General features: G+C 40.5%; 1 protein-coding gene across 1 annotated transcript in view; it reads right to left on the reverse strand.

The window, feature by feature from the left end:
* The window catches only part of tenm1 (teneurin transmembrane protein 1), a 249339-nt gene that overhangs the window by 73902 nt on the left and 158185 nt on the right, over positions 1-17252 (reverse strand). The window contains 2 exon segments of the mRNA XM_070449465.1: positions 2490-2706; positions 7646-7792. Coding sequence (XP_070305566.1) covers positions 2490-2706; positions 7646-7792 — 364 coding nt within the window.

A 17252-nucleotide genomic window follows, 5' to 3' on the forward strand; every position in this document is an offset into this window, starting at 1 on the left:
GGACTGGAGGCAGGGAATGAAAGGGAAAACGAATCCAGTTGTTTGTGTCGTTAGTTTCAGGAAAGTACCTGCGTAATTGGACACCCAGCTCACTCAGGTGCTTCGCTATATCACATTTGACATTGTCCGTAAGCTTGAGTTCATTTGCACACAAAAAAATCATACAATGATGGAAAGACCTGTGTGTTGTCCTTGTTAATGCAGACAGAGAAGTGCTCCAAATTCTCAATCATAGCCTCAATGTTGTCCCGCATATTGAATATAGTTGCGGAGAGTCCCTGTAATCCTAAATTCAGATCATTGAGGCGAGAAAAAATTCCCAGATAGGCCAGTCGTGTGAGAAACTCATCATCATGCAAGGAGTCAGACAAGTGAAAATGATGGTCAGTAAAGAAAACTTTAAGCTCATCTCTCAAATCAAAAAATGTGTCAGTACTTTGCCCCTTGATAACCAACGCACTTCTATATGTTGTAAAAGCATTACATGGTCGCTGCCCATATCATTGCATAACGCAGAAAATACACGAGAGTTCAGGGGCCTTGCTTTAACAAAGTTAACCATTTTCACTGTAGTGTCCAAAACGTCTTTCAAGCTGTCAGGCATTCCCTTGGCAGCAAGAGCCTCTCAGTGGATGCTGCAGTGTACCCAAGTGGCGTCGGGAGCAACTGCTTGCACGCGTGTTACCACTCCACTATGTCTCCCTGTCATGGCTTTTGCGCCATCAGTACAGATACCAATACATCTTGACCACCAAAGTCCATTTGATGTCACAAAGCTGTCCAGTACTTTAAAAATATCCTCTCATGTTTCCAGTGGTTTGCAGACAAGGATGTCTTCCTTAATTGACCCCCCATAAACGTAATGGACATATACCAGGAACTGTGCCAGGCCCGCCACGTCTGTTGACTCATCCAGCTGTAACGCATATAATTCACTGGCTTGTATGCAAAGCAGTAATTGTTTCAAAACATCTCCTGCCATGTCACTTTTTATTTGGTGTACCTCGATGGCATTGCGCGTACCCCAGTTTGGGAATACCTGATATAAGGAAATCAGTCAAATTAAATAAAGAAATTAAGCTCTAATCTATGGATTTCACATGACTGGGAATACAGATATGCATCTGTTGGTCACAGATACTTTAAAAAAGGTGGAAGCATGGATCTGAAAACCAGTCAGTATCTGGTGTGACCACCATTTACATCGCATAGAGTTGATCAGGCTGTTAATTGTGGACTGTGGAATATTGTCCCACCCCTCTTCAATGGCTGTGCGAAGTTGCTGGATTTTGGCAGGAACTGGAACACACTGTTGTACACGTCGGTCCAGAGCATCCCAAACATGCTCAATGGGTGACATGTCTGGTAAGTATGCAGGCTATGGCAGAACTGGGACATGTTCAGTTTCCAGGAATTGTGTATAGATCCTTGCGACATGGGGCCGTACATTATCATGCTGAAACATGAGGTGATGGAGGGGGATGAATAGCACGATAATGGGCCTCAGGATCTCATCATGGTACCTCTGTGCATTCAAATTGCCATTGATAAAATTCAATTGTGTTTGTTGTCCGTAGCTTATGCTTGCCCATACCATAACCCCAACCGCCACCATGGGGCACATTGTTCACACTGTTGACATCAGCAAACTGCAGCAAAATGCTGTCTGCCATCTGCCCGGTACAGTTGAAACCAGGATTAATTCGTGAAGAGCACACTTCTCCAATGTGCCAGTGGCCATTAAAGGTGAGCATTTGCCCACTGAAGTCGGTTACGATGACGAACTGCAGTCAGATCAAGATCCTGGTGAGGACGACGAGCACGCAGATAAGCTTCCCTGAGACTGTTTCTGATAGTTTGTGCAGAAATTATTCGGTTGTGCAAACCCACAGTTTCATCAGCTGTCTGGGTGGCTGGTCTGAGACCATCCGGCAGGTGAAGAAGCGGGATGTGGAGGTCCTGGGCTGGCGTGGTTATGCCAGATTCTCAAAAAATATGTTGGAGGCGGCTTATGGTAGAGAAATGAACATTCAATTCTCTGGCAAGAGCTCTGGTGGACATTCCTGCATTCAGCATGCCAATTGCACGCTTCCTCAAAACTTGAGAGACATCTGTGACATTGTGTTGTGTGACATTTTAGAGTGGCCTTTTATTGTCCGCAGGACAAGGGGCACCTGTGTAATGATCATGCTGTTTAATCAGCTTCTTGATATACCACACCTGTCAGGTGGAAGGATTATCTGTCAGGTGGAAGGATTATCTTAGCAAAGAAGAAATGCTAACTAACAGGAATGTAAACAAATGTATGTGCAAAATTGGAGAGAAAGAAGCTCTTTGTGTATATGGAAAATTTCGGCAATCTTTTATTTCAGCTCATGAAACATGGGACCAACACTTTAGATGTTGTGTTTATATGTTTTTTCAGTGCAATTCTACAGTATACGAGCTATTTCTGTTCTTCCATGCAAACTATCTATAATATACTCTACCTGCTGTCGAACGGGATGTCTCCAGGGAAGACATGGGTGCTGTCCTTCCCAACCAGGAAGTGGACACGGTCATAGAAGAGGCGTGAGAGGAGCGAGGCGAAGGGGGTCTGGCTCTGCTGGATCAGGTCCAGGGGGTCCGGGGAGCCCTGGCACAGAGGCCCACTGTGACAGCTCGACTGCTGGCAGCAGTCCGGGTCCACACAGTCCGTCAGGCCATCTACAACACAATAACACAACATCATCACAGCTAAGTCTACACTGTACAGTATCTCAGGCTCACAATGTAATACAGGTGGGAGAGTTAAATAACATTCAAAGCACAGAGGACCATGTGAAATTGAGATAAAATCTCTCAAGTGGTTTGAAACTGTAAATCAAATTTCCAAATTATATAGAATAAATCGATAATGTTTCTCCTAAGTGGGAGTACATCCACTCCACCCTATTGAGCCTTTAACACACAGTAATCAAGATGTCTTGCTGTGATGATTTAAACTTGAAAAACGTGGAGATACTGATGAATAACAATATATCTAGCAGCTAGATATATTGTTATTCATCAGCATCTCCACTTCAATTAATAATTGTCATTTTGAGAGTGAAGAACTGAGAAAAAAACAGAATTCAGGAAAATATAAAGAGTGCCTATTTGAAAGCTAGGAAAAAATGATGAGTAGCTCACGACATGTTTCATAATTTAAAAGTAGCTCTCATGCTAGAAAAGGTTGGAGACCCCTGATCTAGATCATTTCTGACAAGGAGCAAAATGCACTTCTGATTTATACAGTCTCAATACAGTACATGTATACTGCACTTACTTGCCGCTCTATAATTGCAATATAGTGCCTTCCTAATTATGTTCTCTTTAATGTCTAATACAATGTGGGTCTGAGCAAAGGCAGCGCGCATTGGTTCCATTAAATCCATAGACTCCTCTCACACAGCCAGTTTCAGTAGTGCTTAAGTGAATGCTGACATTCATCACAGCAAAATTGCATTGGTAATTAAAAGCAGAATAATGTCTCTTTGTCTTTTGTACACACCTTCCGCGATATGTAAACATGCTTTCTCATAACACGTTTTAAAAGTGTGGTTACTTATATCAGAGATGGCAAATATAAGTGCAATGTGGAATTAATTCAGAATAAAGTGTTACAGTAAGTATGTGTACAGAATATAATAAGGTAGGAACTATACTAAGGTAATGTAATAAGATAGTAACTATATTAACATAATGTAACAAGGTGTAATGATACAATATGTGCCAAATAAAATTGACAAGCTTAAATTCAGTAAACTACTGGCTAACACAACAGCATAACTACTGGGCCGAGAGCCATAATATCCCCATTCAGTGCTGGATTGCCAAAGTAAGGGAGGCACTGTGCCCAGCAGGCCTGGAATTTCGTGATTTTAGGGGCAAGGCCATTTGGCCTTCAAGAGTTGCTGAATCTGCCAGGGCACCAAGGCCATTAACCAAAATAGCTGTAACGATGTACGCTGAGAGTCGGGAAGCAAGTTCAGGGAGTGAATACATTTAATAAATAAACGAACACGAGCAGCGCACCGGCATGAAACAGATACAGAAACAATAACACCTGGGGAAGGAACCAAAGGGAGTGACATAAATAGGGCAGGTAATCAAGGAGGTGATGGAGTACAGGTGAGTGTCAATAAGCGCTGGTGCACGTGACGATGGTGACAGGTGTGCGTAATAATTAGCAGTCTGGTGACCTAGAGGCCAGAGAGGGAGTATATGTGACAATAGCCAATAAAATTGCATATGTAACTAAATAATTAGCCTACATGTCGAAGTGTAGGTGATATCTTATGCTACTGGCTAGAGTCCAGACCGATGCTGATATGAGGGAGGCGCCTGAAAATGTAGCCAAACTTTAATGAGACTTTTAATTACATACTCCATATATAGGCTAAACGCCAGTCATGTTTGACAAATTTAATGTAGCATCATTATTAATGTCTAAATGCTTGATTCTGTCGACATACTTGAGGCATGTTCATTCAGATAGGAGAGAAAGGTCAGTACCTGCTGAGCACTGCAACATCACCCACCTTGCAATCTGAGCAGAGTCAACATTTTGAAACTATTTAACCATAAATGTAATTGTTTATTAAAACCTAGAAGTTTTTGTCATTTTATGAGGCATGCCTCACCATGTTCTGATCATAATGTTAACAGGATTATTTTATAAACACTTCCTCATATGCCATTGAAACCAGCAGGATCTATTTCTCTCATGTTGTCAACTTTCTTTCATTGCCGAGCAGCAAAATACATAATCCTAGTCATATTAACAACCCATGCTAGTTGTTGCATCTTTAGATCTTCCCTCCTTCTAAATTTCTGAATGATATTTCATCTGTCATATGAAACCGCTCACATTTTGCTGTGCACTTTTGAAGTAAGGACAGGCAGACCAATAGAATTGATAATCTTTTCTACTATAGGGGATAGTAGATTGACATAGGCTAGTGATTTTGCTGTTCGTTAGGCCTACTCATCTTGTTGGCTGATGAAAAGTAAATGTGGACAGTTCTTCTAACATCTTCAATATGAAAGCCGCAACATTCCCTATGTGTCAGTCTTCACTTGTAGCCTACTTTGGAGCTGCGATGCCTGTGAGAAGGACGCGATCATGTGACGGTATCTGAGATATCTGAGAGAGCCAAGTGAGTGAGAGGTGATTCGGAGCATGGCGATTGGCAGCAGGGAGAAGGGAATTATAATGACTATATTCAGCCCAAGGGCACAACGGCCACAAGGCATGGATTTATTTAGGGGGCATTACAGCCACACAAGGGGGAAGCGACAGTCATGGCCCCTGGGAAATTCGAGGCCTGGTGCTCAACCATAACCAATACTTAGATAATCAACAAATAAACAACGCAATGAAATTATGAAGAAAACATTTATTTGGGGGAGAATTMCTATGCGTGTTCCGGATCTATTGTTGTATAATTAATGTACTCCACAGCTTCAAAAGTAAAACAAAGCATAGTGCATCAGCAATGCACAGCCACCATGTTCATAGTGAAGGCTGTTCATTTGTGGTTATAGCAACTCATTTACAGCTGGTTGGAAAAGTCATTATCTTTTCTCTTAATCACTGCTCTTTTTCAGGTGATCATTTGCCATTTAGTTTTTTCAAACAATGCCTCCGATGAGGCCTCATTTGGAATATAAATGGCATTTCTAATGGAGTTGAGATGAGATGAAAATAGGAATATGTTCTGGGGTTGTGATGTATATATATTGGCTTGAGAAAGTAATTGGCATGGGGTGATTATTTCCTCCTCCTTTGTTGGAGTGTCGGGCCAATTTGAGCCTCCTACAATTTCCCTCTACATCAAAGGAGGGCCAAAATGAATGTACATCATCCAAGATTCCCATCAGTCATAAGAACTCACACACAATGCGGAGGTATCATCTTTGAAGGGAGAGTCATAGCTGTCGTGAATAGCACTCAATTAGGTTGTAGAATGACAGAGTGAACGTTTACTGCCCAGGCTGCCGCACATAACTGAACTGAACGTGATTTTATTTTCTATTGTATTGGGTGAGGAAAGAAAATACAGTGCATGATTTATGATCAACACAAACAAAACAAAGATACACTAACATCACGCTGCACATGCCTGCCTTATCACACGCACAGGCACACACAGGGGAACGCACACTAACACGGCTAAAGAAACTGTGAAAATTAGCAAAGAATGAAGACCTGATAAAGTGAAGAAGCTGTTTTGCTTCAATCTAGAAGCTTCCTAGGATCTAACTTAACACTGTCAAGGTAAGAGGTAATGGTACAAGCAGCCAGAGCTGGGAAACCCTGAGGAGTGGGTGAGGTAAAATAATTCACGCTCAAATCCACATCTCCCTGTTTTTCAGACACTAGCTAGACTGTAGAGACTGTGCACAATATTATGCTCTTACCTTCTCTGACACTTTGGCTATGTTTTAACTGGCAGCCAAATCCTGATCTTTTTTCCACTAATTGCTCTTTTGACCAATCACATCAGCTCTTTTCACATCAGATCTTTTTCAGAGCTGATCTGATTGGTGAAGAGAACAATTACTTGAAAAAATATCAAAATTGGGCTGCCTGTGTAAACGCAGCCTTCTGTCTGCATGTTTAAAGGATCTAGATGCAGTCTAATGTAGCTAATTTACACCTTATATAAAGAGGTACATTTTAATGAAACATCTGACTCATGTAGTGGAATTGGATGAGACATAGTGCTCAAACAGAATCAGTATATTTTGGAGCCTGTCACTTTAAATTATTTCATAATGACTCTTCATTTATACATATTACACCTCATGTTGTATCATCATAAACTCATAAGAAAAAGGAGTTCACGCTCCAACCACATCCCTGTTTCCAGATGGTAGCGTGACTGTACAGTAACTGTATTACGCTTTTATCTCCTTTGCCACATACAAAAGAACTAGATGCAGTCTAGTGTAGCCAATGTACACCTCATATACAGAGGGACATTTAAATTAAGAAGCTGACTCATGCACTCGATGAGACATGGTGCCTAAACAGAAGCAGTATGTTTTGTAACCTGTCAATCACAATTTGTATTATACCAAACTACAGTAATTACTACATTACGCAACCATGTTTTACACTTCATATTACATAATTATAAACTTGACTTTCTCTTTTTTAACTTTGAAACAACAATAACATGCCATATAAGTCAGTGAACAACTAGGTTACCCTTGCTTTTACAAATGGCCTTTTTCTCCATCTTTTACGTTTCCCTCAAAGACACGGGCATTGAACCCAAGCTCCAAAGCCTCATATCTGGTTCCCTGTTCACTGGAACACTAGGGGCTATGCTCAAGCATTAATCCTCAGAGGAGCCAAGCAACAGGCAGCACACCATCAGCAAATTACTGAGAGAAAACTTAGAGGTCCCCTTGGTCTGAGAGCCATGGCAACTATTGTAGCGAGAATCTAACAAAAGGAAAACAAAAAGGAAAATGAAAAGGCTCGTTGGCTCAGATGAAGGGAAGGAGAAGTGGAGTCCTAAATATTTTCTCATCCTGACCTTCACCGGCACTGGAGGTCAAGTCATTCATCATTATTGAGTCACAGACAGGCCACCATCCACAGGGACCTTACCTCTGTCGTTGTCAGTGTTGTCATCACACTCTGTCTCCATGACGACATTGCATCCCATGCCGCTCCAGCCCGCCTGGCACACACAGTGCCACCCGCTCTGTTCCAGGGTGCAGCGACCGTGGCCATTGCACAGGCCTGGACAGCCGTCTGGATGGAGAGAGAGGAGAAGACAGACAGTCTGTGTATCAGAACACTGCCAGAAACAACGGGTCATTCCTCATGATTAAGGAGATGGGGACAGATGCTGCTCTCTTTTAATTTACATAAAATCCAGATGTCTGGCCATTCGAGAACATTTGCTACATACACTCCCCTACGTATTTATTTTGACAGTGAAGCTAAAACTTTTAATTTGGCTCTACTCTCCGGAATTTTGGATTTGAGAATGTACAGAATGTCACCTTTTATTTGAGGGTATTTTCATAAATATCTGTTTTATCGTTTAGAAATACATGCACTTTACGTATTCAGTCCCTCAATTTGAAGGTGTCAAGTATTTGTTAGAGTTAGATGCACTATTGTAAAGTGGCTGTTCCACTGGATATCATAAGGTGAATGCACCAATTTGTAAGTCGCTCTGGATAAGAGCGTCTGCTAAATGATTAAATGTAAATGTAAATGTATTTGGACAAATTAACTTGTGACTTAAGCGGGTGACTCTACAAACTTTTTGCATGCATTGCAGTTTGTTTGATTGTGTTTCATATTATGTAGTGCTCAATAAAATCAATAGTAAATAACGTTGGGTGTCATTTTGGAGTCACTTTATTGTAAATAAGATTAGACGTGTTTCTGAACACTACATACCATGATTACGGAATAATATGAATGATCGTGATTATGATGAGTTAGAAAGTATATGATCCTTAACCCAGTGAGTCCCACCGTTGTGCGGTGGTGATTTTGAACTTCTAACCCCTTTTAAACATTGTGTGTTTAAACACAGACTTCTGGTTATACCATTAGATTTTAATATTTTTCTGCATACGTTGGTACCAAACATTAGCGTGATACGGGGGCTAAGCTAGGTGGTGTGTGAGACAAGGGAGGATCCCGAAGGGACCTGGGCGTTCTTTCAGAATTGTTTGAGATTCAAACTTTAAAAATATATCTATGAAAAGCTGAGACTCTCACAAGTCTTTTTTTTTGGGGGGGGGGGGGGGTAGATCAGCTTAAATATTGCCGATTGATGTAGCTTCCATCAATGACTTGTCTGCATCACTTCCAAATTAGTGAACAACAACGCTTAGGCTTCTACTTCCAGCTTATACATACTATATACATTTTATGGGCACAGTCTATTTTACAATAGTTATATTTTGTTTGTTTTTACTCATGTCCTTCCTCTAACCTCAACCTCCCATCTATTTCTTTCACAAAAGTTCTGAACCTATATATGTTTTACAGACAATGTATGTTTCACATTACTTATCTTGTTATTATTAGCTATTATTATTCCCAACTTTCAGCTCCTATCAAACCCTCCCATCTATCTCTTAACACCATCCATATTGGATTTCTATATATATATAGCCATATAGTTTTCAACTGTGCTGTGATGATTCACAAAAGTTCTGAACCTTTCTATTCTCATAATTTCTACAGATTGTAAATAAAAAATAAACATTTTTGCTAAAAGTATTATTATATTATTGATCGATTGACTATGACTTTTCAGATCACCCAGTAGTTCTATCTGAAGAGTTAGCTCCAGATAAATGTTGCAATTCTTCAGCCATTCCTGGACCTGTGACTAACAACAAGCTACATAATGGACAGTACCAAAACAAATTATCTAATGATTCTGTTTCTTTGCAGCAAAATCTACAGAGCTGGGAAGGTTGTATCCCCCATATATATAACATTCTATTGGTTCGAATCTGGCATTGTTTTGAAGCATTTAGTGAAAGGTCTAAATCTCTAATATCTAATCATTTCTGCCCTCCGAATTCATATTCATTTTATAAATAGGCCCGTTTAATTTTGTCCGGCTTGCCGTTCCAAATAAAATGGAATATTTTTTCTCATATAAATGTAATGACTGTTCGCTAGGTGTAGGCAAGACCATAAGCAAATAGGTAAACTGGGATATGATTAAAGAGTTAATCAGGGTTATTTTTCCACAAATAGACAGGCATTTTCCTTTCCATGGTAGCAAGATCTTATCTATTTTTGCTAACTTTCTATAAAAATGTTTTGGAGTGAGATAATTTATTAATTTTGGGATATGTATACCGAGTATGTCCACATCACCATCAGTCCATTTTATTGGTAAACTACACGGTAATGTAAAAGTTGTATTTTTTTGTGATCCAATACGCAATATAGTACATTTATCATAATTTGGTTGTAATCCAGAGAGGTTAGAAAAAGTATCTAGATATTTTATGAGACTGTGGAGGGATCTAAATTGTGGATTTAAAATAAAACATGAATCATCAGCGTACAATGACACCTTTGTTTTTAAGCCCTGGATTTCTAACCCCTTTGATATTATTGTTGGACCCCTTGATATTATTGTTGGACCCCTTGATATTATTGTTGGACCCCTTGATATTATTGTTGGATCTGATTTTAGTAGATAACATTTCGATGGCCATAATAAATAGATATGCCGAAAGTGTACAACCTTGTTTTACTCCTCTAGCAATTATTTCATATTTTACACCTACAGTAGGGTTACTATACATGACTTTAACCCATTTTATAAGAGATTCTCCAAATGTTCCAGGCATTTATATATAAACTCCAGTCGTACTTTATCAAAAGCCTTTTCAAAGTCAGCTACTGTATGAATAGCAGGCCTGGCTTCAGATTTTTCATAGTGTTCTATTGTTTCCCGTACTTGTCTTATATTATCTCCAAAGTATTGTCCATGTAAAAAACCTGTCTGATTAGAATGAATAATATCCGACAATACTGTACCTTTTTAATTCTATGCACTATACATCTTGCTAGAATTTTTGCATCACAACACTGAAGTGTAAGGGGCCTCCAATATTTACCAATATCCTGTTTCAGTAATAATGAAATCAGACCTTCTTGTTGAGTGTCCGATAATCTACCATTTTCATAGGAGTGGATAAAACATGCTAATAACGGTCCTCTGAGTATATCTAAAAAAGTTTGGTATATCGTAACTGGTATGCCATCCAGCCCTGGAATTTTCCCGGACTTAAAGGCTTTAATTTAATCAAGAAATACCTCCTCTGTAATTTCGCCTTCACATGAGTCTTTCTGTACAGCTGTTCATTTTACATTATTAATTAAAAAAAATCCATACAATTAGCTTCGGTTAGAGGAGATGGAGGACACTGAAACAAAAACATATGCTTAAAGTACTTTGCTTCCTCTTTCAAAATATAATTTGGTGAATCATGGGTGACTCTATCATTTGTAACAAGTTTCAGTAAATTATTTTTGGTAGCATTTCTATGTTGAAGATTTAAAAATAATTTGGTGCATTTTCCCCCATATTTCATCTAGCTTGGTTTATTTTTATAATATATTACACTTGATCTTTCTTGAATAAGTTCCTCAATTTTTTTTGTTTTTCTTCTAAGAATCTCTTTTAATGTGCCTTTAGAGGCCATGCAATTTAGTACTCAGCTCTAAAACAAAAGCAATTTAGGTTCAAATAATCCATATTAACAAAGGAAATAGAAGGTCTGATAGAACAGATAGATAGCAATAAAACTGTACCTTAGAGGCTCAGAATAACTGTACAGTTTTATTGCTATCTATCATCCAATAGGCTTTGATTAAATTCAGTTAGAGTAATGTATATGCCAATTATCTGATGGTACGACTGCATTCTGTCACCTGTCAACACTTTTTAAACCTTTTGGTGCCAACGAGAATGCCATAAGAAAGTAGTCAAGACGACTAGCTTGATTGAGCCTCCGTCATGTATATCTCACTAGGTCAGGATATTTAAGCCTCCATATATCCACTAGTTACAATATATCCATGACATTCGTGATTTCCTTAAGAGCATAGTTGATAGTTGATACTGATAATTCAGTATATCAATCAATCAATCAATTTTATTTTATATAGCCCTTCGTACATCAGCTAATATCTCGAAGTGCTGTACAGACACCCAGCCTAAAACCCCAAACAGCTATGTATGTATGTATATGTATTTTCAAAGAAATGTGGATCATCATTATTGGTCAGTAAAGGTTAATGAGCCATATCCAATAACATATTTAATATCATCCATCTACCTTGCAGATCTGTTTGTAAAATTTGCACATTCGGATCAAAATTACTGTTAATTAATATCATCACCCCTTTTGAGTTTCTTTGCCCATGGGAGAAGCGTAATTTGCCCCTCCCCCAGTCCTTTTCCCACACAACTTCATCTAAAATTGTTGAATGAGTTTCCTGTAAACAATAGATATTATATTCCTTCTCTTTAAGCCAGGTAAATATTGTTAATATTTTCTTATTATCTGCTAAACCATTACAAACTGGTTATACCTTTTTCACCAATTACCATAATGAGATACACGTTTCAAATCTATTGACATAATATAGCGTACTAGTCAACAGTTTGGACACATCTACTCATTCAAGGGTTTTTCTTTATTTGTACTATTTTCTATGTTGTAGAATAAATAACACATATGGAATCATGTAGTAACCAAAATATTTTATATTTGAGATTCTTCAAAGTAGCCACCTTTTGCCTTGATGACAGCTTTGCACACTCTTGGCATTCTCTCAGCCAGCTTCACCTGGAATGCTTTTCTAACAGTCTTGAAGGAGTTCCCACATATTCTGAGCACTTGTTGGCCACTTTTCCTTCACTCTGCGGTCCAACTCATCCCAAACCATCTCAATTGGGTTGAGGTCGGGTGATTGTGGAGGCCAGGTCATCTGATGCAGCACTCCATCACTCTCCTTCTTGGTCAAATAGCCCTTACACACCCTGGAGGTGTGTTGGGTCATTGTCCTATTGAAAAACAAATGATAGTCCCACTAAGCGCAAACCAGATAGGATGGTGTATCGATGAAGAATGCTGTGGTAGCCATTCTAAATAAATCACAGACAGTGTCACTAGCAATGCACCCCCACACCATCACACCTCCTCCTCCATGCTTCACAGTGGGAACCACACATGCAGAGATCATCTGTTCACCTACTCTGCATCTCACAAAGACACAGAGATTGGAACCAAAAATCTAAAATTTGGACTCATCAGGCCAAAGACAGATTTCTACCAGTCTAATGTCCATTGCTCATYTTTCTTGGCCCAAGCAAGTCTCTTCTTCTTATTGGTGTCCTATAGTAATGGTTTCTTTGCAGCAATTTGACCATCAAGGCCTGATTCATGCAGTCTCCTCTGAACAGTTGATGTTGTGATGTGTATGAGACTGGTAACTCTAATGAACTTATCCTCTGCAGGAAAGGTAACTCTGGGTCTTCCTTTCCTGTGGCAATCATCATGAGAGCCAGTTTCATCATAGAGCTTGATGGTTTTTGCGACTGCATTTGAAAAAACGTTCAAAGTTCTTGAAATTTTCCGGATTGACTGACCTTCATGTCTTAAAGTAATGATGCTTATTTGAGGTGTTCTTGCCATAATATGGACTTGGTATTTTACCAAATAGGGCTATCTTCTGTATACCACCCCTACCTTGTCACAACACAACTAACTGATTGGCTCTAACTCATCGAACACACCAACTGTGTCATTGCATCACTGCTGCATAACATTTTGCACAGCTAGGCAACAATACTGATGTAGGTATCTTGTGCAGATGGTTGCATGCGGTTGGACACATGGAGGAGAGAATCATTTTCACAGTATCCTCAAAACTGTGTCTTTTTGACACAACTGCTGACAGCTACAAGGACATGAACACAAAAAATGCTGCTTGGAGACAAGTGTCCACAATAGTAGGATTGCCAGGTCAGTTTAGTAGTGAGCTTGTGCTAGACGTGGCTAGTTAGCTAGCTAACCTAGCCAATGAGCTGTGTGTGTGTGTGTGCGAAAAAAATTGTAATATAAATTATGCTAGTTACTACCCCTGATAACTTGCCCAAATAATCATGTTTGAAAGAGTGTGAGTGTGTATGTCAGATAAATAGTAACATAAATGGTAGATACTACTGTACCCCTGATAATTTGGTCAAATAACCGTGTGTGTCTGTGTGTACAGTAGGTGACATGTCCATGATAGCTATCTAATAACTATAGTTATGCTAGGTAATGGTTTGGCTTATCATGTTCATGTCTATGTAGAAGGAGACTGTAGGAGGAAGTAGAGAGGACTCAGGGACAGGTATCAGAGAGAGAGAAGGGCAGAGAAAGAGAAGAAGAGGTCTGGGTCAGCAGCTTCAGGCCTCTGCCACAATCTTTCTTTTCTGGATCCATTTATTGTGCCTAGGGCAACAAATGGCAATTTTACAGCCAGACCCTCCACTACGTCATCCACAAGTGTTGTCGCCACAGGTGCATCAAGACCCTCAACGTCATCTACAAGTGCGACCATTGCCTCCACTGGTGCAGCGAGACCCTCTATGTCTTTGTACTATTGCGACCACCACCGGTGCAGCGAGACCCTCTACAACGTCTACATCATCCACAAGTATGACCACCACCGGTGCAGCCATGAGGAATGATGAAATGGAGGAAGCACCTCTGGATCTAGGACCACCTGAGATTATTATGAACCTCACGGAAGTACCACTGAGGACCTCGCTGAACAGGATGTGGCCGTGGAGACAAACGAGGAGAGAAACAGAGAGAGAAACGAAGAGAACACATCACACCAGGCGTCATCGGAGGTACCAGCCCCCAGATCCACTCAACTCATTTCAGCAGAGGCTCCTCCAAGCCGTCGAGAGGGATGCAGCCCAACCTGATGCTCACAGGAAGGAGGATGAAGAGACCCTCTTTGCCATGAGCCTGGTGCCAACACTGAAGAGGCTGCCTCAGCAAAAGAAAGCAGCAGTCAAGGTTAAAATGTATCAGCTGCTTTTCAAAGCCGAGTTCATGTACGTTTTTCTCTCCATATCACAGGTAGTGTCATAAGTGTTGCGACAGTGAAGTAAAGTAGGTCATTTTTACAGTATACTCATGTAGGCTAATTGGTATTTCAGATCAAAGGATTAATATGAGGCAAATGTATAGCTGTTGTTTCTGGGTTAGAAAATATCAAAACAACAGTTTGCTGTCTAAATATTTGACTGCCATATTCATCTTTTGATCTGACATACAAATTCCATGAGTAAACAGCAGGAATTACCAACTTTACCACATTGTTCCAATATTTATGCCACTAACTACACTATACAAGCAGTATTTAGTAAACATAAATCTCACCTTTTATGGTGTTATATTATGTGAAGCTTGTATGTGTTGTTTTTTCTTTCCCTTCCAGAGATGAGGTCAATTTAGCCATCGGCTCACAGGAAGACAGGAAGAGGACAGGAAGGACAGGAAGAGGAGTTGTCTGGGTGTTGTTTTGACCCCTCATTGTACCTTTATTTCACACACGTCAGTTCCATTTACATTCAGTCAGATTTCTGAATTGACAGAATTGAAACTCATACACCAGAGAATTCACAGATGCTCTTGTTGGTCTCTTACAAGACTAAAGGTGAACATATTTATTTAATTTAAAACCACTTGAAAACCAGGTGTTGAAACTTTTTGTGAATTATGTTCCATCGACTGGTCCATGACGTCCAGGGGCCATTTGTTTGTTTAGCTGAGTTATGGCTACACATTATTGTTTTTTTTTCAGAGACAGAGAGACACACACACCTCTCCTTCACTCCTCTCTGTACCTCAGATCTCCAGTGCCCTGCCCTCTCTCTCTTTATGGCCATGTCTGAAGTTCCCCTACTACGTCTAGGCTTTATGAGTAGTCCCTGTATCTGTCTGCAGTTGTGCCAAAAATACATGCTCTGTTGTTCTTTACAGATTACAGGTTACACATAGATTTTTTTATTTTTACACGCAGGTACACACACACACACACACACACACACACACACACACACACACCACACACACACACACACACACACCACACACACACACACACCACACACACACACACACACACACACACATACACACACACACACACACACACACACCTCTTCAATATATATATATTTTTAATCATTTTTACAACACACATACCTGTCATGTTCTTTCCTGTACTTGAATACTTATTAAATTATAATGTTTTCATAGTCAGTTGTTTCATTTGTTTATTAATATCTCATTTAGACTTAATCTGCTTATTTCTTCCCTATACCTTTGCAGATCTAAAACAAGATGAAAGTAAAAACATTCTCTTCCTAATTCGTTTTTTTCCCACCTGTATTTTGTCAGACCAGTGAACATGGCAGTAAACTGTACTATTTGTATGGACCCTAGGTTACCCTTTCCCTTTGTTATCATACTAACTGTATGTCGTATAACTTTAATTAGTGCTCATGCTCACCTGATGTACCATGCCAGGTGTGTATAATACTGATGTTAATGGGAGAGGGAAGGGGTAAAGGTGTGGTCTTTACTCCCAAATTTCACTTAAATATAACTTCCAAATGAAGAGAGACAACGATACATAAAATAATCTGGGGAAAAAATGCTATTTTATGGATAATGGTGGATGGTTCTTAAAATAACCTTGGTGTTAGGAGGCTCTTAAAAGAGCTGTTTCACTCCACGCTGCTGACATGGGACTTCACCTGCTGGCGATGAGAAGTAGGTGGTCAGCTTCTCCCTCACCTGGAGTGCCTGTCTGGGGGCGTTGTTGGCACCTGCCCTGGTGACATCAGGTAGGTGACCATTTGGCGTGCCCATCTCCACCCGGAGCGGCTCCTGGAATGACCTCCGCAGGTAGTTGTGGAGAACACATGTGGCCTTCACGCAGGCATCGACATTTGAGGGGCTGAGACCAAGCACTCTCCAATACATTCTCCACCGGGCTGCCAGAATCCCAAAGACGCATTCAACAACTAAACTTGCCCTGGACAGTCGTTTGTTAAAGATCCTTACAGGCTTTGGCAATGGAAGCTGGCGTCCAGCGTAGGGCCTCATAAGGTTGGGTCTCAAAGGGAAGGCCTCGTCACCGACGAAGACGTGCGGAACAGGTCCCAGGTCTTCAGCCCCAGGGAGTGATGCAGGTGGTGGAATCTCCAGGGTGCCATCCTGAAGTGCCTGGCCGAAGGCAGAATCCCAGAAGGTCCGCCATCACTTCCCTTGCCCTAAGCACCAACATCGACAACACGGAAACAATAGATGGCATCTACTACAGCCAAGAGTACAAATGAATATGTACCCTTGTAGTTGGAGAATTGTGAACACGAGCATGGTGGAGCCTGGATTACTATATGTTTCCCGTCAATGGAGCCAAGACAGTTGGGGAAATTCCACCTCTCCGGGAACTCGGCAACGATGGCCCTCCAGTCTTCCTCCTTGGGGACTGGCATGTATTCACCAACCAGACAGTCCCAAATGGCTTGTGCCACAGAGGGGACAATGCCTGCCACCGTGGACCGTCCAACTCGGAAGCTGAATCCGATGGTCCTGTAGGTGTCCCCTGTCACCAAGAATCTGAAATATAATTCTAAAAT

The sequence above is a fragment of the Salvelinus sp. IW2-2015 genome, linkage group LG20, assembly GCF_002910315.2.
Source record: "Salvelinus sp. IW2-2015 linkage group LG20, ASM291031v2, whole genome shotgun sequence".
NCBI lineage: Eukaryota > Metazoa > Chordata > Actinopteri > Salmoniformes > Salmonidae > Salvelinus > Salvelinus sp. IW2-2015.